This window comes from Macrotis lagotis, chromosome 4, assembly GCF_037893015.1.
Source record: "Macrotis lagotis isolate mMagLag1 chromosome 4, bilby.v1.9.chrom.fasta, whole genome shotgun sequence".
Classification (NCBI taxonomy): domain Eukaryota; kingdom Metazoa; phylum Chordata; class Mammalia; order Peramelemorphia; family Peramelidae; genus Macrotis; species Macrotis lagotis.
The window spans coordinates 76,382,903-76,407,778 of NC_133661.1; the positions used below are offsets into that span (position 1 = coordinate 76,382,903).

The 24,876-nt window shown below is 44.1% G+C and overlaps 1 protein-coding gene across 6 annotated transcripts in view; it reads left to right on the top strand.

Annotated features, from left to right (window-relative positions):
• The window catches only part of HPS1 (HPS1 biogenesis of lysosomal organelles complex 3 subunit 1), a 29,573-nt gene extending 5,062 nt beyond the window's left edge, over positions 1-24,511 (top strand). For 3 of the 6 annotated variants that reach the window (XM_074233181.1, XM_074233182.1, XM_074233183.1), the window contains exons 4-21: positions 2,608-2,745; positions 3,153-3,295; positions 4,632-4,740; positions 5,474-5,634; positions 6,701-6,806; positions 6,999-7,094; positions 7,412-7,478; positions 9,696-9,757; positions 10,513-10,677; positions 10,782-10,958; positions 12,472-12,533; positions 12,986-13,120; positions 13,197-13,261; positions 14,448-14,593; positions 17,311-17,424; positions 22,622-22,704; positions 23,476-23,588; positions 24,191-24,511. In XM_074233181.1, coding sequence (XP_074089282.1) covers positions 2,608-2,745; positions 3,153-3,295; positions 4,632-4,740; positions 5,474-5,634; positions 6,701-6,806; positions 6,999-7,094; positions 7,412-7,478; positions 9,696-9,757; positions 10,513-10,677; positions 10,782-10,958; positions 12,472-12,533; positions 12,986-13,120; positions 13,197-13,261; positions 14,448-14,593; positions 17,311-17,424; positions 22,622-22,704; positions 23,476-23,588; positions 24,191-24,276 — 2,028 coding nt within the window. In that variant the 3' untranslated portion in view covers positions 24,277-24,511. The other 3 variants (XM_074233184.1, XM_074233186.1, XM_074233185.1) reach the window with 3 other exon arrangements.
• The last annotated feature ends 365 nt before the right edge of the window (positions 24,512-24,876 follow it).

A 24,876-nucleotide genomic window follows, 5' to 3' on the forward strand; every position in this document is an offset into this window, starting at 1 on the left:
GCAATGGCCTTCAGTTATTGTTATTAAGAGCATTATTGTGGCATGCTTCCACCATCACCAATTCTCTATAGCACTAGAGTACAAACTCTGCTACTGAACACAAAGAACCTGTCAAGAAAATAAGTTGGCAATAAAGAAGGCCTGCTCTGTTTGCATTTTTAGTGTCCGTAAATTATCTCTGCCACACATTTCTCTGTCCATGGTGAGACTTCATTCCTTTCCATGTTGTTCTGTATTTTGGGGGCATCAGAAGAGTCCAAGGGTGCTCTACACTTCTCCTCTAGAGAGTGTTGAGATCTTTTCCAGTGGGTTCATCTCCCCTGGCTCAGCTCACACTGATTTTTCACAAAACCACCCACAAACCCTCCTGTGAATGGGAGAAGACAGCATTGACTCTGTTTTTTTCTGGTTCTAAGGCAACAGAATTGCCACTTCCTTTGATGGAGGGGGATAAGAAACTGCATGGGGGTTATTCTCTTGGACTGCCCTGAGGTGCCCATGTTCTACTGCTGGATTTTTAAAGTATGATAATATGTATTTGACTTTGTGCAGTTAGGAAACTAATAGAGGCCTAAGTGATTTTACAAACTAGATTGAATAGTAAAGAAAGTATAGCTACAGAGTCTAACTTGGAAGACATATTCTTCCTTGCTTCCTTACTTGCTCTGGATAAACCTATAGTATCTTCTCTTACCTAATGAACCTTTTGACCGATTCTTGAAGTTGTTATATTTTTGCTTTCAAATATATTCCTTTGATTGCTGAGAAGTGTCAGTCCAGGTATTTTCTATTTAAATATCTCTCCTCTTCCTGTCTCCCTCTCCCTTCTTCATTCTCTTTCTCATCCTTTTTGCTCCTCTCTCCTTTTCCATCTTCCTTCATCTTCTCCTCTCTCTCCTCTCCTCTCCTCTCCTCTCCTCTCCTCTCCTCTCCTCTCCTCTCCTCTCCTCTCCTCTCCTCCCCTCTCCTCTCCTCTCCTCTCCTCTCCTCTCCTCTCCTCTCCTCTCCTCTCCTCTCCTCTCCTCTCCTCTCCTCTCCTCTCCTCCCCTCTCCTCTCCTCCCCTCCCCTCCCCTCCCCTCCCCTCCCCTCCCCTCCCCTCCCCTCCCCTCCCCTCCCCTCCCCTCCCCTCCCCTCCCCTCCCCTCCCCTCCCCTCCCCTCCCCTCCCCTCCCCTCTCCCCTCCCCTCCCCTCCCCTCCCCTCTCCTCTCCTCTCCTCTATCTGTCCCTCTCTCCATCTGTCCCCCTCCCCCTCAACCCCACTCCTCTCTCTCTCTCTCTCCATGGTTATTCCCTTACTACTGCTCAGACTTTTCTTCCTCAGAATAAAAGATTTGGCTCGGTTCTACCCCAACCCAGACATGACTGAAATGACTTAACAACAACCACAATCGTTTTCCCAGTAAACTTCAATATATTTACTTATTTTAAGACTTCAAACTTTTAGAGAAAGGAGGGGGTTTAATTTAACAGATTCCAAAGAAACTCCAGGATTTAGTATCTTGAATTCCCATGAATTTGTGTTGAAATGAACAAGCATATTATTTGTATAAACTCAAACCTGCTGCTTTTTTGAGTGGAATACAGCCCCATAGATTTAAACCCAGAAAATATGGTGATGTGTCCAAGACTGGATTGGAACCCAGATCTTCTGGCTGTAGAACCAGTGACTTTTCTACTGCACCATCGGTTACTTCCAGAGTTAGGGAATGAACCTAGTTCTCCTAACTCTTGGGCCAGCCTTCTTTCCTACTCTACCTTACTGGCTTAATGGGTCTCCTGGGACAGGCTGAACTTGCCTCTCATTGGATAGAATGACCTTCCTTAATTATTCTATATAATTAATAAAAGAGCTCCTGGAGACCTCCTATGAATCCCTGATATAGTCCATCTAAAGGAACAGGATGATGGGATGATATCAAAAACTGTAGACTTAGAAGTTGTAATCCCAATTTCACAATATTTGATCTTTAAATGGTTTAATTGAAACAATATATTAAAAAAACCAATATATACATTTGGAGCCCTACACTAAGAGATACTATAGTGTAATCAATAAGCGCTGGGAGTGGAACCAGAAAGACCTTGACACAGGTCTGGGCAAGTCATTTTGCCTCTCTCAGCCTCAGGATCCTCCTGTAAAATGGGGATAATAATAATGGAATCTACTTCATAAAGCTGTTGTAAAGATTAAGTGAAATAGTAGATAAAAAATTCTCTACAAACCCGAAAGCACCTTAAAAATGTAGATATTCTTGTTATCATTGTTTACTTAACACTGACAGTCTAGCCTGTTTCATTTTAAAAAATAGTTTTCTACTCAATGTCACAGACTTAGAGCTGGAGGGGACTTCAGAACTCATCTCATTTTACAAGCAGGAGAATTGAAGCCTTCAGAAGTGTCCAGGGTCACAGAGGTCCATGAATAACACAGGAAGGATTGAAATCTTCATCCAGTGCTCTTCTCAGAGCGACAGGCTGCTTCTGGCTGATTGGGGGTGTCCCTTTGAATGATCACTTACTGGGATGAATGAGAGACAGAGAGATCTCCTAAAGGTGGCAGGCTATGTATGTCTTTCTGAGTGGTCTCCTCCTTGTTTCCATCCTAGCCTCCTGCTCTGGAGGACCGCCTCAGCACACTTTTTGCCCCTATCATCATCTCCTGTATGACAATGCTAGAGAAGCTTTCGGACACCTACACCTGCTTCTTGGCTGAAAAGAGCAACCATCTATATGTCCTTCACCTAGTAAGCACACTGCCCCTAAGCCTGTGCTCTGTGGGGAGCCAGGTGTGGATGTCCATCCAGTCAGCTCCAAAGATGGGATAGACACATGAGCACATCTTGTACCTTTGGATGGTGCTGATGAAGGACTGGTTGGTAGCTCAGACTTGGCAGTCTTCTAGCCACAGTCAAGGAGAATTTATTAACTCTCCTCTTGTCTTGGCATCATACTAAACCCAGGGCTAGTCACCCATCATCAGTGGCCCTCTATGTCTGCTAAGTGCCAGTTACCTTCTGTGTCCTGGGTCTGGATCACAACAAGTCAGGCATGTGCCCTGACCAGAGAAGTTTGCATTCTGGTGGGGGATGTGGGTGGAAAGGAGAGGAGAGAGCCTCTTTCGAAGTCTGAATTCACTTGACTGTGCTTACAGTTTGGTGAGTGCCTGTTTATCGCCAGCAATGGTGATGGCTCAGAGAGCGAGGATGACCTGCGCAGGAAGCTGTATGTGCTGAAGCATCTGTTTGAGATGCACTTTGGCCTGGTCACCCTGGACCCTCATCTCATCAAGAAGGAGTGAGTTTCAATTGGGAGAGGCTGGGTTGGGGGTAGTAGGGGTGTGTGGTCCAGTCCTATGATTTCATTGATACTGTGACAACCCAGAGGGGAAGCTCCCTCTCTCAGGATGTGCCTGTGGCCTGTGGCCTCCCAGGGCTCCCTGGAGTGCCCAGCACATCAGGGACTGCCCTACCAGGGTCAGCCTTCAAGGCTATGTCAGAGACTGGAAGGGAGCCAGCTCTCCTGACTCGCTGGTTCTTGGGCTCCTTCCCTCTCAGATCTCCTCCAACCATCTCAAACCAAGTGGAGTCTGCTCTGCATGGCTCTGTTTCACCAGCTTTGGTGAGGCTGTTTTCATAAACTCTTGGACCTAGCCCCAAGATCTGGTTTTCCTAATCATTCCAAAGTATAGAGTACAAGCCTGGACATGGAATCTGTGAGACTAACCCAACTTGTCCTCCTCACCTTGGGAAAGGAAAAGGGACTGTAATGCTATATCTTAAGAAAACAGAGCCTCAGGGGCCTGGTTTGTTGTGGACAGCAGATATTTATGGTATTGATATGTGCACTTTTACAAAGTTATTTTTGAAGAAGGGTTTCTGTGTGTGGGGTTCTGCACATCTCTCTGATCCCCTTACCTATCCCTGGCTCAAGCTTTCCATACCAAGTCCCTTTCCCACCTGGTGCTCTTCGAATTCTTAAATTCCCAAATTCAGGGCAGATCCTCGTCTGGATTCTGAATTGAGACGTAAAATTTAATTCATTTTCATTTTAGTCTTGGTCCTTTCTTTCATTGAACTGACACAAGGAGCTCTTGTTGTGGAGACTCTCCAATGATGCAAATCACAACTAGTCCCCAGCTGGTAGTCTTTGAGCAGGAGTTTGTGCCTTGTCAAACCTATGGACCCCTCCTCAGAATAATTTTAAATGCATAAAATAAAATCTATGTCATGACAAAAGAAATAATCATATTGAAATATAGCTATCAAAATGTTTTTTGAGAAGACATAATCATGGACCCTAGGTTAAGAACCTACAAAAAAGGAGGCAGGGTGGGGATGGGGGTGTGTGAGAGATAGGACATCTGGATGTGTCTCTGTATAGGTCCCATATCTATGTGATGGGGAGTTCAGGGCTTGCCCGTCCCTCCAGCTTGTGCTTTACCCTGGTTACTATCTTGTGTCTCATTATTTCTTGGTCTCCTGAAATGGGTCTGCAGGGGTGGGGGATGGGGGTGAGAAAAGGAAAACAGGTGTATATTTTCCCTTTATTTACTGGTTATTTGGGGTTCAGGTTTTGGTTGGGCTTGGAGCTAACCTAGTTCCTATCATCCTTGACCATGGTCTACTTCTAGACTTCGGCCCTCGGACCTGCAGAAGCGCACTCAAGTGTGGGCCCTCTTCCAGAGCCTGCTCCATACTTATAGCCGCCTCCGAAAGCAAGAGCAGAGCTTTATGGTGGAGGTAATTTCTCTGGGACCCCAGAGATAAGGGTGGGGGAAGCAGGGAGTCCTGTCCAGAACTTTCTGTACTGTGGGATTCTAGACAATAAGTCTAGTCCCATGGGTCATGAGAATACCAGCCAAGGAGAGATCATTGTCTGACTGGAAAAGGGGATGTTGATGGTCCTGAAAATTGGCAGAAATTCCTAATCTTAGCTCTGCTTCTGTGGATGGGGGGCCCTGGGTACCAGGGGACTACTAGGAAAGATGACATACTCTGAATTATAAGAGCATTCATTTACTTACAGGGGTCTTAGAAATCATGGAGTTCAATTCCCTCATTTTACAGATGAGGAAACTGAGGCAAGTGGCAGCCAAGACACTCCTGTATCCACAGCTAGTCAGTCTCTGAGGCAAGATTCAGCCTGGGTCTTTATGACTGAGATCCAGTGCTGACTTGCCTGCTTTCCCATCCTTATTAGACTTGCAGGGTTCTGTGTAGGGGTGGCTGCACACTCGGTTGGAGGTAGTTTTCTTTAGACTTTCCCAAGCCAAACTAAGGCCCTAAAGTCCATATCAGACTCCTAGATTTCCAGGATTCCCTCATTTGTTGATCTTCTGAGGCTGAACACCCACAAGTGGGCCTGGGTTACTGAATGAGCTTTGTGATGAATCGCTCCTCTCACTCACCTTCCAGGTTATGGGTGGCAAGAGGTGATCTGTGTCATATCTTGGTGGATTCTTTATCTGTACAGGCTGTTGAGAGGCTAGTCCACCCCCAGCTCTGTGAATTGTGTATCGAGGCCCTGGAAGAGCATGTGGTTCACTTCATCAATAACCACTCAGAGCATGGCAGTGAAGAGGTCCTCCATGCCTTCCTGCTTGTCCACACCAAGTTGCTGGCCTTCTACTCTAGGTGAATCTCATAACTCTGCCAATACAGAGATAGACCACTTGGTTTAAGTGGGAAGTCCCTGTCATTCCCCCAGTCCCCTCTGCCCTAAGCCCAGTTCTTGAGGGCCTAGCTCCAAAACAACTTTTCCCAATGGCCTGCACTGCTCTCTCCCTTCTTCCTAGAGTCTGGTATCACATACAGAAGTTCTAATCTTCCTCCCAAAACAAGATTCATAGAATTTGAGGGATTGGAAGGAAACTCAGAGGCCATCTTGTCCTACCCAAGCATGGAAGGGTCCCTACCCTGACAAGTCCTACAAAGGGGTGACTGGGAGAAGTCATCCAGCCTTCTCTTAAGACACCTGAAAAAAGGAGAAAGACTCCCTTTCAAGGAATCTCATTCCACTTTTGGACGCTTCTTACTTTTAACTAAGTTAAAATAAGTTATGTAGCATTTCCAAGTTATCCAATGCTCTCTCAGCTGAACCTCACAAAAATCCTATGAGGTAGCTCCTAGAGGTTTTTATTACTCCATCTTACAAGTGAGGACACTGAGTCAGATGGCTAAATGACTTGCTCAGGATCTCACAGCAAGTATCAGAGGCAGTTTCAGCCCAGATCTTCTTGATCCCAAGCCTAACGTTCTATTCACTCTTCTACCATGGCTCACCAAAAAGTTGCGAGCTCTTTCTAGATGGGGGCCATGTCTTCTTCTGTTCTTTTTTTTTTTACAATCAACCTTGTTACTTTATTCCTGTCTCATTTACAAGTCTCATTTGATTTTCTTTTTTTTTAATTTAATATTTATTCTCATTTTGTACAAATAATTTTTTATACATTAATAAAATATTCTTGTTCTTAATCTTCATCTTGAATAGCCATGGAAATCCTGCCTTCTCTCTCTTCTCCTCCATCTTGGTGCAGGGGCAGGTCCACTCACTCTATTCATCCATCCTGCCCTTTGCTTAGTGTTGTCCATACTTACTGTCCATAGAGCTCCCTGGCCCTCAGTTGTGAACCTCTTGGAAAGGCATGAAAGTATTCCAAAGGCCCTTTCTACCATGTTGATTCTTTTCCTGTGTCGGCAGCCATCACGCAAGTCCCCTGCGCTCAGCAGATCTCCTCTCCCTCCTTCTCATGGTCCAGGACCTCTACCCCAACGACAACTCAATGGAAGAGAACAACAGCATTCAGGTTGCCAGCCAATTCCCTGAATTGTAGCTCTTGCCATGAGCTATTGAACAGAAAATAGCATGGGGGGAGAAGTGGCAGGCTGCTGGGTAGAAGGGGATAGGTCGTGGAGTGAGGGAGGAAAGGAGGGCATAACTAAGGCCAGGCCTCTTCCTGTTCAGTTTACCTACCTACTTCAATCTGAACTTCCTCTAGGCTTCCAAAGGACCCAGCAGCAGCCAGAACATTCTTGTGCAGCAGATGATAAACCCTGAACCCCATTCAGCCACTTGGCGGAATTCAGAAGAGACGGTGGGTACAGCAGGGATGGGACATCAGAACCACTGGGGTCCTAGGCCTCATCATAGGTTTCACCCTTTAGAAGAGAGCACAGCCACTTTGGGCCAGGCCAGACCAAGCCAGTCCATAGTCCCTGTTCCTGGGGAGCCTAAGTGTGTGAGGGAGGAGCCCCCCCCAAGGCCAGGTAAGACCTTCCATGCCAGTCAGCAGTGGGGTTGGGCCCTGTGGCTGCTCTGCCTCCAACCTGGGCAGGATAGAGACTCCCAGGGTGAGAACTGTCTGGAAGAACTTGAGCCTTTGAGCCTTTGCTCCCTCCTTGTATCTTGCAGGAGATAGACAGTCTTTCCATGCCTGAGGAATTCTACACTCCTGCACCCTCCCCTGGACAGAGCTCAGGTAAGTCCTGGAGCCCCTAGAGAGAGAAAGGAAGCTAAAAACCAAAGTAAAAAAGGCCAGTTCAGGTCATCAGACCCTTGAAAGCACCAAACTTGAAAGCAAAGCTTTCAGATGCACATGTCTTCTCTCTACTTGGGCCCTGGGGGCTTTGCTCCCCTTGTCCATGCTTCTGACTGCCTTACTTCCATCTCTGCGCCTTCTGTCCTTAGTCCCCCCTGGCTGTGCCTCTCCAGTACAATTCCTCATTCTCAGTCCTTGGACATGTGCAGACTGTGTAAATGTAAAGCTCAGTTTTCTTGGCAAAAGTGTGTCAATCCCTGAGGAAGAGCTTCATCTAGCACACCATTGCTTCTTCCTCCACTCTGCCCCCCTGCCTCTTCTGGTTATGATGAAAGAAGCTTTGACCTTCAGAATTCCTTGGCTTGTGTGAGCTCCTAGGGTTTTGCAAAAGTCCCCTAGGATTCTCCTTTTTGTGGAAGACTGCTTTTTTCATGACTTGTTTGTCAAGGTCTAAATAGGGTCTCTCTTCATGACCAATCTAGAAGGGACCCTGTGATAGTTTCCTCCCAATGGTTCACAACCCTCCCAATATAACTGGTATCTTTTCAAAATTGGAACTTGAAGTGGAAATGAGGAGACTTGAATCCCAGCCCTGCTAAAATATTCTGTATGCCCTGTTGCAAATGCTTTCCATTCATGGAGCTTCAATGTCCTCCCTATAAAAGGAAGGGATTTGATGTTTTGATCTCTAGTATTTCTTCTCACTTTTCCCATAAATAAAACTTACATCAGGTTAACTATATGATAAATGGACTATTATAAAACACTTCAAGGTTTGCAAAGCACTCTTCCAAACATCTCGTTTTATCCTCACAGCAACTCCAAAAAAGTAAGTGCTAGGTTGGTACCCATATTACAGATGAAGAAACTGAGGAGGCTAAGGTTAATTGACTTGCCCACTCATCATTACACATCTGGATGTATCTGAGGCAGGATTTGAAGGAGAGCCTCAGGTCTCCTGGGCCAGCAGTACACTCACTCTCTCTCTCTCTCTCTCTCTCTCTCTCTCTCTCTCTCCTGTGTCACCTAACTGTAGATAATGACATACCTATGGTCAGAGGCTTATGGAGAAGAAATTGTACTTCAAATTTGAAAGCATTAAATAAATTCATAGAGGATGATTGAAGGGCTCAGGCACAAGTAGGAAGGTTGGTCTCAGCCAGAGAAAAGCCCTTTCAGCATCAGTGGCAGGAGCAAAGGAAGAGAGTGGAGAAGCATTTTAAGAGAAGGTTCACGACATATGAGCTGTTTTCCTCAGGAAAGAAGAGTGAGATCTTCTGTAATGAGCACCCAATAAGCCATGTTGCAGGATATGAAGTCTCTACTTACACAGCAATTATTTCCAGAAGTTCACTTGTCAGTCATTTGAGACTAAGCATACATTTTCTCTTAGATGCCCTCTTGTACATAGTGCTTATAGGTAGTGAAAATATAAAACAGACTGGCAAAAACACAGCCAGCCACTTTTGACACTTGTCCATTGTCTTTATATTAAATAAACTTTATGAAAGTTGGTCTGTGACCTGAACCATATGTAACATTGTATTGAAAAATGCATTCTGTTGTGAACATGAAGTTGCTTGAAACATCTACAAAATTCCTGCCCTTACCTCTGTGGGAGTTGTGGGTGAAAGGATGAGAGGAGCTCGAGGGGGTCAAGAGCTATTGGGAAGGGATCACAAGGAATCCAAGGAGGAGCAGGGGCATGAGTGGAAAGTGAGGAGGTGATAGAGCAGATAAGTTCCTGCTTAAAGCCCTCAACCTGCAGAACTTTTATAGGCCTTCTATCACAGACCTCAGCCTTAGCAGCATCTTGGGTCTTCTCCAAGAGTCATCTCCCTGTAGAAGGGGACATGAGAGCTTCTTTGTGTCTCCTCCCTAAGCACTTTTGTTTGATGACATAGAGTGAGCAGGAAGGAAATATGGCCTTGACTCTAGGAAGTGCCATGTAGACTTTAGATCAAACTTACTGGCAATGGGCTGGAGCTGTCCTCTTGGATCCCAGGATCAAGGCAGCCCCTTGTGCCTCATCCCAATGCCATCATCGCCCCCTCAACAGATCTCTCCCTGCTCCAGTCTTCCTCATTCTGTGCTCTGCATCCTAGCACTCTCTTTTGGGATGCCTCAGACAACATACAATTCCTTTGTAACTTACAGGAAGTACTGTCTGGCTGGAAGGTGGAACTCCTCCAGTGGGTGGAGATGCAGACTTTGTCCAGGTGAGTTCCTGTTGAGGGACTCATTTGGGGACAGGCTTTGGGTGTAGGCTTGTATATCAAGTAAGATTCCCTTACTCCTTCCGCTGTAGAGCTCAGGGTCTTTCTCTTTTTAAGAGAGTACACACACATTGCCAAAGTCCAGTCCATCAGAGCCTGTGGATGAGCATTTGAGAATGAGGGCACATCCTTGCCTTCACCGAGCTCATTCTGCTAAACAACTAGGAATAACTTCTTCAAAGAGCTCCATAGTGGTGGGTAGAGCTGGACTTGGGATCAGAATTACCACCTTTAGATCCCCACTCCTGAACTTAACTAGTTGTGTAACTCCTAGAGAGTCACTTAACCTCTCTGGGCCTCAGTTTCCTCATTTATAAAATGAGAGGGTTGGCTATGACAACCTCCAAGGGTGCTTCCAACCCTAAATGCATGGTCTTTTGAATCTATGATATCCATATTGTGAATTCATTATTCCTAAGAGCTGGAGGATAGTTGGGGCATACTTTCTCAGATTGTTTTTCAAGCATTTTAAATGTGTTCCATCAAGAGCTGAGGTTCATTATAGTCTCCTGGGTCAAGCCCAACCACTAGTTGTGATCATGTATTCTTGGTGCAATGACTTCAGAGCTGAACTGTTTGTATCAGTGGTTATTTTCTCCTGCCCCTGTCACAAGACAAGGAAATCCATGAAGAGGGAAGACCTGATCTTATTTCCTCCATACTCTCCTCTCACTAACAACTCTGTCTTCCTAAATTAGATAGGAGAGGACACCTTGAAAACACTGATCCTGCCTTCTGCACCTCCCAATCCCAGGAGGGTCTTCCTTGATGCCACTCTAAAGGAAAACCATTGCATTATGATGCCTCATACTATGTACTGCCTACCCCTTTGGCCAGGCATCTCAATGGTACTCCTGACCAAGGTAAGCAAGAGGTTCTGGGGCCTCCTTCAGGCTGGGCCACTTGTATCCTGGTGAGGGAGAGGTCTTATTTCTTCAGACCTGTGCCTTCTGCTCTCTCCCTGCAGAGTCCCAGCTGCTATTTGGCCCTCTCCCTTTACCAACTGCTGGATGGGTTTTCAGTACTAGAGAAGAAATTGAAGGAAAGGCAGGAAGCAGGGAGTACCCTTCGCTCCCAGCCCCTGCTGGGGGATTTGCGCCAGAGGATGGACAAATTTGTGAAGAATCGAGGCCAAGATATTCAGGTCAGACTTCTGCCCCATAGGAAATCAGAGCCAAAGCTCCACCCACGGGGGGAAAGAAAGGACTCTTATGCTCCTTGGAAAACCAAAATAGGGAAATCAGAGGAAAATGCAAAACTTTTACTCAAAACATTAAACTCTTGGAATTAGAAATAAGGAATTTTTGTTAATCAAACAGTCCAGTTAACAGAATTATCATAAATTCCAGACATGATTCACCAATTATAAAATAATTTGAAATTCAATTCACATGTAATTTTTAAGATTAATATCATAGACTTTATATATGTTATGTGTAATGTTACAGTGTTTCAGGTACTCAGACTTTTAAAAAGTTTGGTTTAATCTCTTAAGTAAAACAATCTATCCTCTCTCCCTTCCATCTTCTTTTATTGGAAAAAAGAAAAAGGAAAAAAGCAAAGCTATTGTCACAAATATGCATAGTCAAGCAAACAGATGCCTGCATTGGCCACATCTAAAAGTTTAGATCTGTGTCCACCCTTGTCCGTCATCTCTGCCAGGAAGTGAGCGGACTCCTCTGGACTCAGGTAGTCAGTCCACAGTTGTTTATGAAACATTGATTTTGTGCTTCCCACTGGGCAAGGTGCTATGTACACTCTCCAAAAACTAACTGCAGATCATGATCCTGCCCTTGAGGAGATTCTAGTCTTATCATGAAAGGTCTGTCCCCACCATCAAGAGCCCCATTCAATACCAATGTACAGCAGCCAAGGTGGAGACCCTTAGTTCTGTAGAGAAGGAAGAAGAAAGGGAAGCTCAGGACAGCCTGGAAAAGTGGGGAGGATGTCCTGGAGGTGATGGTTCTAGGAGCGGGTCCTTGAAAGGTGAGGAGGGTTGTAGAGAGGCCAGGAAGAAGAGCAGAATAGAAGCTCAGCCTTTTAGTAATTAGGGACTGAGTGGAAGCCAGCTATGCAGCTGGGCAGAGAGGGGGTCCTCTTCGTGGGATGCTTCGGGGAAGGTGGGGAGGCCTGCCAGGTTGAAAAAGAGAATGTGACAAGGAGCAGAAAGGAATAAAAATGGAGGAAGTCAGATGAGGCCAGGCTAGAGAAGGCCTTGAATGAAAAGATGATAAATTTAGGTTTTGTTCCTTTGGCAGTGGACTGGGGATTGGAAATTTGTAAGCAAGTAATGATGTAGTGAAGGTCATGTTTTAGGAGGGTGATCCTGATGTCACTGTGAAAAATGAAAAGCAGGAGGGAGCAAAGTATTAGGAATATTAAAACAAAGTTGAGTCTTTAAAAGTTCTGGAGGATCTTCTAACCTCCAGGCCAACATCTTGAATGTGCATTAGTGTTGTCTTGGGTGAACCAAAGAATTGGCTCCCAGGACAACATAAGAGATGTGGACTGACTGAAGCTAATTCTGAAGTAATTTTAAGCACTTAGGGCTTAAACACCTGGGGTCTGAGTTCTGACTCCAGTATGGCTGCAGGGAGGAGGGCAGAAAGAGGGTCCTTTGGGGTCTGAATCCCCAAAGTTCTCTATTCTCATTTCAGAGCACATGGCTGGAATTTAAGAACAAGGTTTTCTCCAGAAGTGATCAAGGGTCATACTTGGAGTGAGTACTGGCACTCAAGGAAATGGGTTGGGGGGACAGAAAGAAAGAGAAATGGGAAGGAATAGTATTGCATGGATTGACTTCTAAGGCTTCTCTCTGCTCTGAGATGACAGAAAGACACCAGAGTGTCAAAGGACAGAGAGGAGCCATGAGAGCTTGGGAAACTCAGAGCAAGAGAATTCCCAGCAGAGTTTGATCAAGGAAGAGAGGTCACTGGGGAAACCGAGGCTCTGGTGTATGGGAGGGGCTTGGGCAAGAAAACCAGGCCTAGAAGAACTAAGGGAGAGAGGAGCTGTGAGTCCTCGACCATCTGTACTCCCCTCCGAGGTTACCCTAAAAGCCCCACCCCCTGGAGGACAGGGCTGTGGTGAGCCCCTTTGGCATCCTCAGCACTTAGCAGATGCCCCAGAAAGACCTTAATGAACCTTTACCATTGAGTCCTTGATTGGCAGGATACTCCAGGCCTGTGCCAGGCTGAAGCGCCAGCTCTGCTCCTTGTACCGCCTCTCCTTTCTGAGCCCTCTGCCTGGAGGGGGAGGAACCTGGCTGCCTGAGAGCATACAGCTGCATGCCCAGAGTGTCCTCAGGTAAGTGGGCCAAGGGCTGGTGGCAGGGTAAAGCAAACCCGGGCTCATCTGAGCTCCCTCTGGTTTCCTCTGACAGAGACATCCTGGAGGACTGGAAGGATTTTTTGATGGTGAAGAGTCAGAGAAACATTACCTTGGTGTCATATCCTGATGAAACAAGGGGGAGCCAGGGCAGAGTCTCACCATGGAGGCAGTGGGTGGGGGCAGCTCCACCAGTACATGTGGCCTTTCCTTACTCAGCAGCAAGCCTGTGCTAGACATTCCCTGCCCTCTGGCAGTTTATGATCCAATGGATGAGGCAACAGTATACAATAGGCATTGATAGGCTATATGCAAAGCAAATATGAGGCAACTCAGTGGAAGGAAGACCTAAATTTGAATCCTGCCTCAGACAATTATTATTCCTGGATAAATCACCAAACTGCTTTCAGTCTCAGTTTCCTCATCTGTGAAATGGCCCTATAATAACTCCTTCATCCCAAGGTGGTTGTGAGGATCAAATGACCCAAGGACTGTCCTTTACACAAATTTGTTGGGGAGAGATTATTTCTTCCCTCCCTTGGAGGAGGGGGAATCAGAGATCACCCTTTGCCTACAACATATCCCGCTAAGTGTTGGTCAAATTGACTTTTCTTTCTATGGGCATTTGTGCTTTTATCTGTAAATGAAGATGAAACCTCCCCAACTTAAGTCAAAGGGTTTAAGTTCCTAGATTGGGTAACAGACCTCATTTAAACTAAAGGCATCAGCCACGGACCCCTCACCCTACTTGTTGCTCAGGCCTCCACATGTTAGACTGTGAAGTAGAGAAGAGACCTCGTCACTAGTTGTGAGGGTCCCAGACACAGACCTGAAATATCCCGATGATGTGGACAATGACGGCTGCTGGCACTTAGGTGGCACTTAGAGGCCTGCTGGTCACATTACTCATTAGATCCTCACAATGGCCTTTGAAGGAAGGGACTGTGACTGAGATCAGAAAGATGTAGTGACGTCACACAGCTAGGAAGAGTCTGAGGTTGGGCTTCAGACCCAGCACTGTGTCTTCTAGACTATTCTGTCTGGGCCAGAATAGTCAATTAACTGTCTACCCCTTCTCTCAAATTCTCAAGTCTCATGCTTCTGGGACTTCCAAGACTGAGAATCGGGAGAAATTAAGAAGCAAGGGAAAGGGTGGTCTTCTCTGAGGGTGGGGTGAACTAGTAGAATTCAGGTAAGCCTAAGAGCACCTGCCTCCTGTGGCCTTTGGCAGCAGCCTAGTGAATAGAGGCTGTTTCCTGGGATCTCCCTTGCTGAACAAAATTGGAACCTCCTTAACCTGCCTTCACCTACCTGGAAGACTTCCCCGGTTTAGTGCATTTTATCTATGTGGATCGAATAACTGGACAAATGGTGTCTCCCTCTCTCAACATCACCGAAAAAACGACGTCAGAGCTAGGCAAGGGGCCGCTGGCTGCCTTCATCAAAGCCAAGGTAAGCCTCGTCCTAAATAACAGACATCCTGTTTGAGCTGATCAGTTTCAAGAGTCCTTCCAAATTCTGGACACGTGTAAGATTAGCTAAAGCAAGATAGAGATAAAAACAAAGACTCGGGCTATGAAAAGGAACTGAAAAAGTTCACCTGGAGAAGAAAAGGTTTAATGAGGACAAAAGAGTCCTCTGGAAGGGCTGTCACACCAAAGCTGAAAGCTGGGATCCAGCCCCACTGGCCTCCCCTTCCCACCTCTATGCCTTTGCACTAGTGGTGTTCCTTATCCCCTCCAACATGCTTCATCCTCAGCTCCAGGTCTCAGAACCCCAGTTCAAGCCCAGCTGCCTCAATCAATGAGCCTCCCAGTCACTTGTGTTCAACCTCACAGATGTCTTACATAGAATTGTCCACACTAAATTGATTGGTACTTATTCCTTTCACACAATCTAATACATAAAGAAGAAACAGAAGAGTGGGGAGAAAGAAAGGGAGAGAATCAGTATTTATGGAACATCTACTATATTGCATCCTCTATGCTGAGCACTTTTAAGAATGCCATCTCATTTGATCCTCTGTTATTATCCCTTTGTACAGTTGAAGAAATTGTGGCAGACAGAGGTGAAGTAACTTCCTAGGGTCACACAGCTAGGAAAAAAATAATTAAGGGATTAGAAAGAGGATTTCACTGTGTACAGAAGGAAGAGAAAAGTAGAATGGGGTAAATTATTTCACATGAAGAGACACAAAAAAAAACCTTAATATTAGAGTGGAGGGAAAGAAGGAAAGGTCTGTAATGGGCATCACTTGAACCTTACTCTCATCAGTATTGACTCAAAGAGGGAATAATATACACAGTCAGTTGAATAAAGAAATCTAATTTACCTGAGGGAAAGAGATTAAGGGAGAAGGGGACCAACAGATTAGAAGGCATTGCCATGGGAGGCAAAACAGTCAAGGAGGAAAAAGGGTGAAAGAAGAGAGAAGACAAACCTAAGTTAAAATTGGATGAAGGGAAATAAATACACACTTAGAATTCATAAATGTGAATGTGAATTGGATGAACTCTCTCATAAATAGAAGTAGATAGCTAAATAGATCAAAACCCAGAATCCCACAATATGTTATTTACAAGAAACACTTGAAGCAAAAAGACACACAGAGTAAAGTAAGGGGCTGGAGCAAAAACTATAATGCTTCAGCTGAAGTAAAAAAAAAAAAGCAGTGATAACAATCCTGATCTCAGACCAAGCAAAAGCAAAAAAGACCTTATTTAGAAAGATAAGGAAATTACATCTTGCCCAAAGGTACCATAAACCATGAAGCAATATCAATACTAAACATATATGCATCAAGTGGTATAGCACCCAAATTCTTGCTTTTTTTACAAGACAGTTGAAGTATGTGACTTGCTCAGGGTCACACAGCTAGTAACAACTTGAACTCAAGCCTTCCTGACTCCAGGGCCCATGCTCTGGCCACTACCAGATCTAGTGAATGGAGAACTGTCCTTGAAGTCAAGAAGACCTGGGTTCAGGTCCTACCTCATCTACTAGCTAAGTGATAGTAGAAGAGGAATTGAACTCTCTCAACCTCAGTTACCTCTTTTGGAGGATGACTTAGACTTGTTGGCTCCTCAGGACCCTTCCATCTCTGGGGGCATCCTAACAAAGATGCCCTGGCCAGTGGGCTGCGGTGGGGACCTTACCAAAAATGGTCCAGAGGCCCTTCCTGAGAGCTGCCAGAGGGAAGAGAAGAAAGAGAGATTGATTTGGGCAGATTTTCACATATTTATCACGTTGAATTGAATTTCAGGAAGTGTATTCTATTTGTTCAGCATCTTATTTCAAAAGAAACCCATTCCCCATGACTTATTCTTGTCATACATTTCCCTTCAGTGTAATTACATTTTTATTGTAATAGCGAATTCCTGTTCTCATGCATCTCCTCTCAGATACAAAAGCTGGCCACTTCTGCCCCCCACCAGAGGTCACTGCCACGGCCGACCCTGCATCATTAAGGCAGAGGCAGCCAGATGGGATGATGGATTGGAGCCCTGGGCTTGGATTCAGGAAGACCTGAGTTCAGATTTTTCACTACTTCCCTTCCCTTCCCTTCCCTTCCCTTCCCCCCTCCCCTCCCCTCCCCTCCCCTCCCTGTCCCTGTGATCCGAGCAAGTCAGCATCTTTCAGTCTTACATTCCTCTTTAAATATGTACCAAGCACTTTGTGAACTTTCAAGCATTTCATAAATGTTAGGGATCGTGGTGGTGCTGGTGGTGGTGATTATGGTGGTAATAATTCTGAACTTGGCTAGGATTCAGAGCCAGAGAGTAGTTTTAGGTCCTGCTCCAGTCCTAACCAGTCTCTAGTTTCAGAGACCCTTGCTGATCCATGACTTCCTGATATCTGATTTCCTGGAATAAGATCAGGAGTTCCCAGTGGTCAGAAGGGGACTTTGGGGAATCATAGTTGATACTTTGTAGTCATAAAATGTTATGTCATGTTAAAATGTCACTTGTGGTATAAATGATTCATTTGTTGAGGTTTGCCAAAAACCAACTGATTCATCAAAACAATGCTCTTTTGTGAGCCATTTTTAAATGGTGACATGCAAGAAAGAGAACGATTCAGACAAAAAAACCCGAAAATTGTAATCTTCAACTAAAGGAAACAGCTCAAGCCTTTAACATGGTATATTTTCTCATCTTCTTTTCCCACAGGTCTGGACTTTAGTTGGTCTGGCCCGACGATACCTCCAAAGGGGCTACACGACGCTGACATTCCGAGATGGAGACTACTACTGCTCTTATTTCCTGTGGTTCGAGAATGAGCTGGTGTGTACAACCATGCCCTGGGAGCAGAAAGAAGATATATTTATGTAGCTATGTGAACATCGTTGGGAGTTTTTCCCCAAATATCTTTCATTTTTGGTCTCATTTTAATTTCACAGTGATCCTGTGGAATCCATAAGACCAGTTAGATCAGTTTAGAGCACAGGACTAATAAAGTTGCAGGTTTCAGCCCCTTTGCCATATTTTAAATATAATTTCCACTTTTGCTTCAACTTGGCTCTCTTCCAAAACATACTTTAAGTTGAGGGATGGGGGAGGAAGCAAGAGAGGAAGATGCACCTGGCCTTATGTGGATGCATCATCTCCAGTACTGAAAATGAGCATTCAGAGTATAACCTGATAACCTGCTGTCGTCAGGTAACCCCATCATTCATAGAGGAGAGATGGCACCATTTATACCTGGAGAATGTAGGGCCTCAAGAGATTGAGTTGTACCAAGTTACATTGCTAGTTAAGGATAAACATGAGGCTACAATTTAATTCTTCCGACTCCTGACCCTGATTTTTGTCATTAGGGCACATGGCCTCAGCAATATAAAAAATAAATGATGATGAGTTCTTAACCTCTATTTTTTTCCTACTTTTTCTAACATTTCCTTGCTCTTAATTCCTCTTTTTTCCTGTTTTTTTCTTTAATTCTACTTCTCTTGATGTTTTGTTTTTATTTGTTTGTTTCTTCTTTTTTTTCCAGCCCCTAAAAGCCATCACTTCAATCTTCAGCCCTCACTTGAACCTGATGGTACCTTTCATTCACCCCTGCCTTCCTTTCTATGCCAGTAACTACTGACTTCTCCCTCACTCACTCTCAACCCCTGACTCCTTCCTCCTCATCTCTCACCAGAGAGCTCTGGACAAATCAGTCTAAAGGTAATACTTAATTAAAATAATTAGACAAAAGGGACTGGAAAGTTCTAGCAGAATGACTGAGTGAGAAGTTAATTCTAAGCCTTCCTCCTCTCCCTAAAATGTTAAGCAATTTGATAGAACTTGTGCTCTCATGTAAAACATTTTTCCATATTAATTACAGTTGTGAAAGAAGAAACAGATCAAAAGGAAAAAAAAACACACAAATAGTAAAATAAGTGGAAAAAAAGTATGCTTTGATCTACATTCAGATTCCATCAGTTCTTTACCTGAATGTGGATAGCATTTTCCTGAGTCCTTTATCCTTGTATTAGATCATTATGTTACTGAGAAGAGCTGAATTATTCATAGTTGATCATAACATTGTTTTCCTGGTTCTGCTCATTTAACTTTGCACCAGTTTGTACTAGTCTTTCCAGGTTTTTCTGAAATCTGCCCGCTCATCATTTCTTATTACACAGTAGTGTTTCATTACATTCATGTACCGAAGTTGTTCAGCCATTTCCCAGTTGATGTGCATCCCTTCAGTTTCCAAAATTTTGCCACCATGAAAAGAGGTCCTTTTCCCTTTTTTTGTGATATCTTTGGGATGCCGACCTCTTTAGTATATTACTGAATCAAAGGGTATGCATAGTTTGCTTGCCCTTTGGGCATACTTTCAAATTGCTCTCTAAAAATGACAGAATCAGTTCGCAGCTCTACCAACAGTATCCCAATTTTCCCATATCTTCTCTAACATTTTTATCATTTTCATTTTTTTGTCGCATTAGCCAATCTGTTAGGTGTGAGGTAGTAACACAGAGAGGTTTTAATTTGTTTCTTTAATCGAAAGAATATGATTTCTTTATATGCGTATATGATAGTTTTGGTTTCTTCATCTGAAAACTACTCTTCATATCCTTAGATCATTTATCAGTTGGGGAATGGCTTCTAGTCTTATAAATTTGATTCAGTTCTCTTTATATTTGAGATATGAGGCCTTCATCAGATACACTTGCTATAAAGATTGTTTCCTAACTTTCTGCTTTTCTTCTAATCTTGGTAATATGGTTTGGTTTGTGCAAAGCTTTATAACATAATTTAATCAAAATTATCTATTTTACCTTTCATAATACTTTCTCTTTGATCAAGAATCTGTAACTCAATTAACTTCTCCTTTAAGAATTAGCATGCCTGAGGGCACTAGGTGACCTTTTTCCAGGAGATAGAGCATGGGCCCTGGAGTCAAGAAGACTTGAGTTCAAATTTGGCCTCATAAAGTTGATACTTGCTCGCTGTATGAACCCTGGGCAAGTCACACAATTCAACTGTCTTGCTAAAAAAAAAAAAAAGTATTTGGGTGCTATACCATTTTGATGCATATATGTTCAGTATTGATATTACTTCATTGTCTATGATACCTTTGGGCAAGATGTAATTTCCTTCCTTATCTTTCTTACTAAGGTCTTTTTTGCTTTTGTTTTGTCTGAGATCAGGATTGTTATCCCTGCCTTTTTTTACTTCAGCTGCAGCATTATAGTTTTTGCTCCAACCCCTTACTTTACTCTGTCTTTGTGCTTCGAGTGTTTCTTGTAAATAACATATTGTGGGATTCTGGGTTTTGATCCATTTTGCTATCTACTTCTATTTTATGAGAGTTCATCCGATTCACATTCACATTTATGATTTCTAAGTGTATATTTTCTTTCATCCAATTTTAACTCAGGTTTGTCTTCTTTCTTCTTTCACCCTTTTCCCTCCTTGACTGTTTTGCTTCTGTCTACCATCTCCCATGGTGTGCCTTCTAATCCGTTGGTCCCCCTCTCCCCTTAATCACTTTCCCTCCTACTTTCCTATCAGGAAAAATAGATTTCTTTATTCAAGTGACTGTGTATATTATTCCCTTTTTGAGTCAATCCTGATGAGAATAAGGTTCAAGTGATGCCTATAACAGACCTTCCCTTCTTTTCCTCCACTCTAATGTTAAGGTTTTCTTGTGTCTCTTCATGTGAAATAATTTACCCCATTCTACCTTTTTCTTCCTTCTGTACACAGTGTAATCCTCTTTCTAATCCCGTAATTATTTTTGTCATTCTCTCAACTTCACCTTATACCTGTACCCTCTGTCTATGTATATTACTTCTAGCTCCAATGAATCCTTTATGTTTTCTTTTCCTTTTTTACTTTTTTTAGATATCTCTTGCATCTTGATATTGGAGATCAAATGTTTTGTTCAAATCTGATCTCCTTAAGAAAGCTCAAAATCCTTCTCTTTCATTGAATGGCAATTTTTTCCCTTTTACATGTAATGCCTAGTTTTATAGAGTAAATGATTATTGGTTGTAATCCTAGCTCCTTTGCTTTCAGGAATATCATGTTCCAAGACTTTTGGTCCTTTAATGTTGGTCCTTAGCAGATGCTAAGTCCTGTGTAATCCTGATTGTGGCTTCTCAATATTTGAATTGTTTTCTTTCTGGTCACTTGCACTACTTTTTCCTTGACTTGATAGTTCAATAATTTGTCTATAATGTTCATTGGAGCTTTTATTTGGGGATCTCTTTCCTGAGGTGATCAGTGGACTCTTTCAGTGCCTGTTTTGTCCTCTGGTTCTAGAACATGAAGACAGATTTTCTTAAAAGATGTCCAAGTACTCCAGAATCAAAAGATTATGGTTTCAGGTATTCCAGTGATCTGACATTGTCTCTCCTGATTCCCTTAGTTACCTTTTCTACTTTTTCCCTCAGTTACTATTTATACTTCTCCATTTGGCCAGTTGTACTTCTTAAGGAGTTGTTTTCATCAGTGGATATTTTTTATCTTTTTCCATTTGATCAATTCTACTTTTTAAGCAGTTGTTTTCTTTTTCTAGTCTGTTAATTCTTTTTAAAAAATTTCTCTTGTGGGGGCGGCTAGGTGGTGCAGTGGATAAAGCACTGGCCCTGGAGTCAGGAGTACCTGGGTTCAAATCCGGTCTCAGACACTTAATAATTACCTAGCTGTGTGGCCTTGAGCAAGCCACTTAACCCCATCTGCCTTGCAAAAACCTTAAAAAAAATTTCTCTTGCATCACTCTCATTTCTTTTCACAATTTTTCTTCTCCCTCTTTTATATGATTTTTAAGTTCAATTTTGAACTCTTCCTTGAGTTCTTTCTGGGCTTGAGACCACTTAGCATTTTCCTTTGGGATTGTGCCCAAAGGTGTTTCTGACATTTGTGCCTTGATCTTCCCTCTCAAATAACCTTCTATGGTCAGATTCTTTTTTTTATTGTTTTTACTCATCTTTTTTAGCCTTTTTCCTTTCATTAAAATTTGAATTCTGCTCCCAGGGTGGAAGGATTACTTGTCTCAGGCTTTTTGTGCCAGAGATTACAGACCCCTGTAATTTACCTGGTGCTGCATCAGTGTCTCCCAGACCCCCTTGTCTGGTGCTGCTGTGAAGTGGGCAGGACTTGCACTATTGAAGGCTTTAGGAGTTAGCAGCTTACCTACTATTAAGCTAGATCCTAGTGCCAATGTTGAGCATGTGGTGAGGGCAGTGGAGTGTTTCTGCATTTCCCAGGGCTACACTGAGGCATGAGGCACAGTGGTCTGGGATGCCTGTTTGCCTGGGACACAGCACTGTCATCTGCCTGGTTACTAAGGCATCCATAATTTTGACATCTACCTGTTTGCCTCAGGCTATGCTGAACCATGGGGCAGTTCTCAGAGCTAGACTAAGTCCATTCCCCCAGCTATGCTGGGGTGCATGGTAGTGGGGATCCTGGGGTTGCCATTTGCTTGCTCTGCCCCACCACGGCTCCGGATCTCCTCTGGCTTACTAAAGTTAGGCTTTGCCTCTGACTTGCTGGGACACTTCTTCTCCTGGCCTGCATTTCCCTTTTACCCAAGGGAGACAAACCTTTTTTTGATGAGCTTCCAAGTTTCCTGAGCTAAAAGGTTGTTTTCATCCCATCTTTTTTGCTGTTTTTGCTCTTCCAGAATTTGTTTTGGGCACGATTTTATGGTTGTTTCCTTGGCCATCTTGGCTCGTGGAAGTATAGAAAACAGATTTTTATAAGCATGACCTCTACCCCCTGCCTCTGCTAAGTTCTGGGATATAAATCCAACAAAACCATCCTTTACCTAAAGGAACTTCTTTTCTTCTAGTGGGAGGAAAATGGAGGGTGCTTGTGGGGCATGTGATGTGGAGGTGCCAGGCTCTTCCTTCACAGTAAGGGAATGGCCCTTTCTGAAGCTCTACAGTTCAGAGCCTCCGTGGGCCCTGGCTTCTCTTTGCACCAGTGTCTCATAACTGCTGCCATTGGGCACCACTCTCAGAGCTTCTCTCTTCTTTAGGGGCACAAACTGCCAGCGATAGAGGTACCTGTTCTCTCTGACGATGCAGTGCCCATTGGTGTGCTGGGAGGAGACTATTACAGGTAACCCCCCTTCCAGATTGAGATGCAGGTGCCAGTGCTAGAGAGATTGCATATAAATATATATTTGCATATATTTACAACAAATACCTGACTTAAGAGCATGCATTCACACAGATGTATATACACATATAATTTTTATGTGTGTGGGTGTTGGTGTGGGTGTACATCCACAGATACATACAGACAGACACACACACACTCTCTCCTGGGATTAAAGGAAGAATCGCTTTTCTCCCATTAGGGAATTACCTAGGCCAAAGAGCTAGAAATCCCTCTGTGAGGACTTACTAGATGTCTGCCCATGCAGTCCCCAGTTCAGTGGTATCTCAGTGCTGTGGTCACAAAGGGAGCTTCTCTCTGTGACCCTGGGCCATCAGCCACATTGGCACCGCTGGTTCCACCAAGCTCATTATAGTGGACATATCTGGGCCTTGGCAGGTTCTGTTTCATATGGAATTGATGCTGGAATCGATAGGATAGGAACCTCTCTGAAGGAGGGAAGGACCAGTCAGAGGAGAAAGGGAGAAGCCAGTACAGTTCTAATTGGGTGCAGAGAAGTCGACAAACCTGAGGAAGAAGTCCTCACTGGAAACCTTGTCCTTCGAGGGAGAGGACACATGGCTTGGGGAGCATTATAGTCAGTTTTACCCTTAAGGAGGCCTGGGCTGGGTCTAGACTTTGAGATGACCTGCCCCGTGGGACCCAGCCTGGCCAGGTAGAGGATAGCTGCTTCTCTCCTGAATCATACATTTTCTCTTAACCCTCTCCTAGGAAACTTGTGCGTTACTACAGCAAAAGCCACACAGGAGAAGTGGTGAAATGCTACGAATTGATGACCATCCACCTGTCTGTTCTGGCTGTGGACACAGTGGTCCAGCAGGCGGGTGAGCTGGCTCGGCAGCTGTGGGAGTCCTCCCGTGTCCCCCTGCTCTAGGAACCTGGACCCTGCTATGATTCTCAGGTTTCACAAGGCATTTGTTTGGTCTGTTCCATGTCTTCCCTCTTTGGGACCTGCCCAGGCTCCCTAGACACTTACTTTGGGGGACACTCTTCCCTTGGAGGTGGATGTGCCCCACCAGTGATGCCAATCACAGTTGATCCATCCTTTGGAGAAATCTCTATGTCCATATACTCCTGAAAAACCCTGTACTGTCTGGTCTATGGATTAGCCAACACATGAGGGTGCCCTTCCAAACCACCAGTCAGACCTGGGGTGCTGCAAATATTAGCATCAATGGTACAGATGTTACCATGTGTTTCAGAGAGCAAGTTAGGAGGCAGAGGCTGGCCTTCCCTGGAATCATTCCTGCTACAAGAGAGTGATGAGCCTTCAACAGATGCCTCCCTTGTTGTTTCCTAAAAGAGCCAGGGATTTTGACATCCTGGGGACTGCCTCTCTATGCCATTGCCCCTGAGACGGGAGGTCACCAGCATCGCTGCCCAGGGCTTTGTGACCTTACTTCCCTTTCCCTCTTCTGTCTCACAGGACAAAAGGGAAGAAGTTGCTCAAGCATTGTTTCCTTTCTCTGCTTCCCCAAATCCAAACTGCATTATTGGCTTATCCTACAGTAAAATGGGGATGGGGTTTAGTCTGGGCCCATGTACATCCTACACGATGGCAGTTCCTAAGACTTCTTAAGTGCTTCCTAATCCCAGGGAGAGGCAGAGGGTGAAGGGAAAGGTAAGTCAGGGCTTTGTCTTATTAATGTTGTTTTTCTTGACATTGTTCTTGTATCAATTGTTCCCTTTTAAAAATGAAGCAAAAAAGGATACATAAATGGGGCTATTTTGTTACCAGCTTGTTAAACTTAGTGTTACTTTTTTTTTAGGTTTTTGCAAGGCAAATTGGGTTAAGTGGCTTGCCCAAGGCCATACAGCTAGGTAATTATTAAGTATCTGAGGCTGGATTTGAACTCAGGTACTCCTGACTCCAGGGCTAGTGTTCTATCCACTGCACCACCTAGCCACCCCTTGGTGTTACTTTTTTTTAAAAGACAACTGTACATAAGGAGAGTTCAGGGTTTAAATAAGAATTTCATATTCTTTTTAATATATTAAAATTGTTATCTCTGTTGATGATTTCTTAAGATCAAAATTAAAAAAAGTCAGTGACTTCCAAGTTCTTGAGGATGAAGTAAGCTCTCCACAATCTGGCCCCTCCATCACTGGATA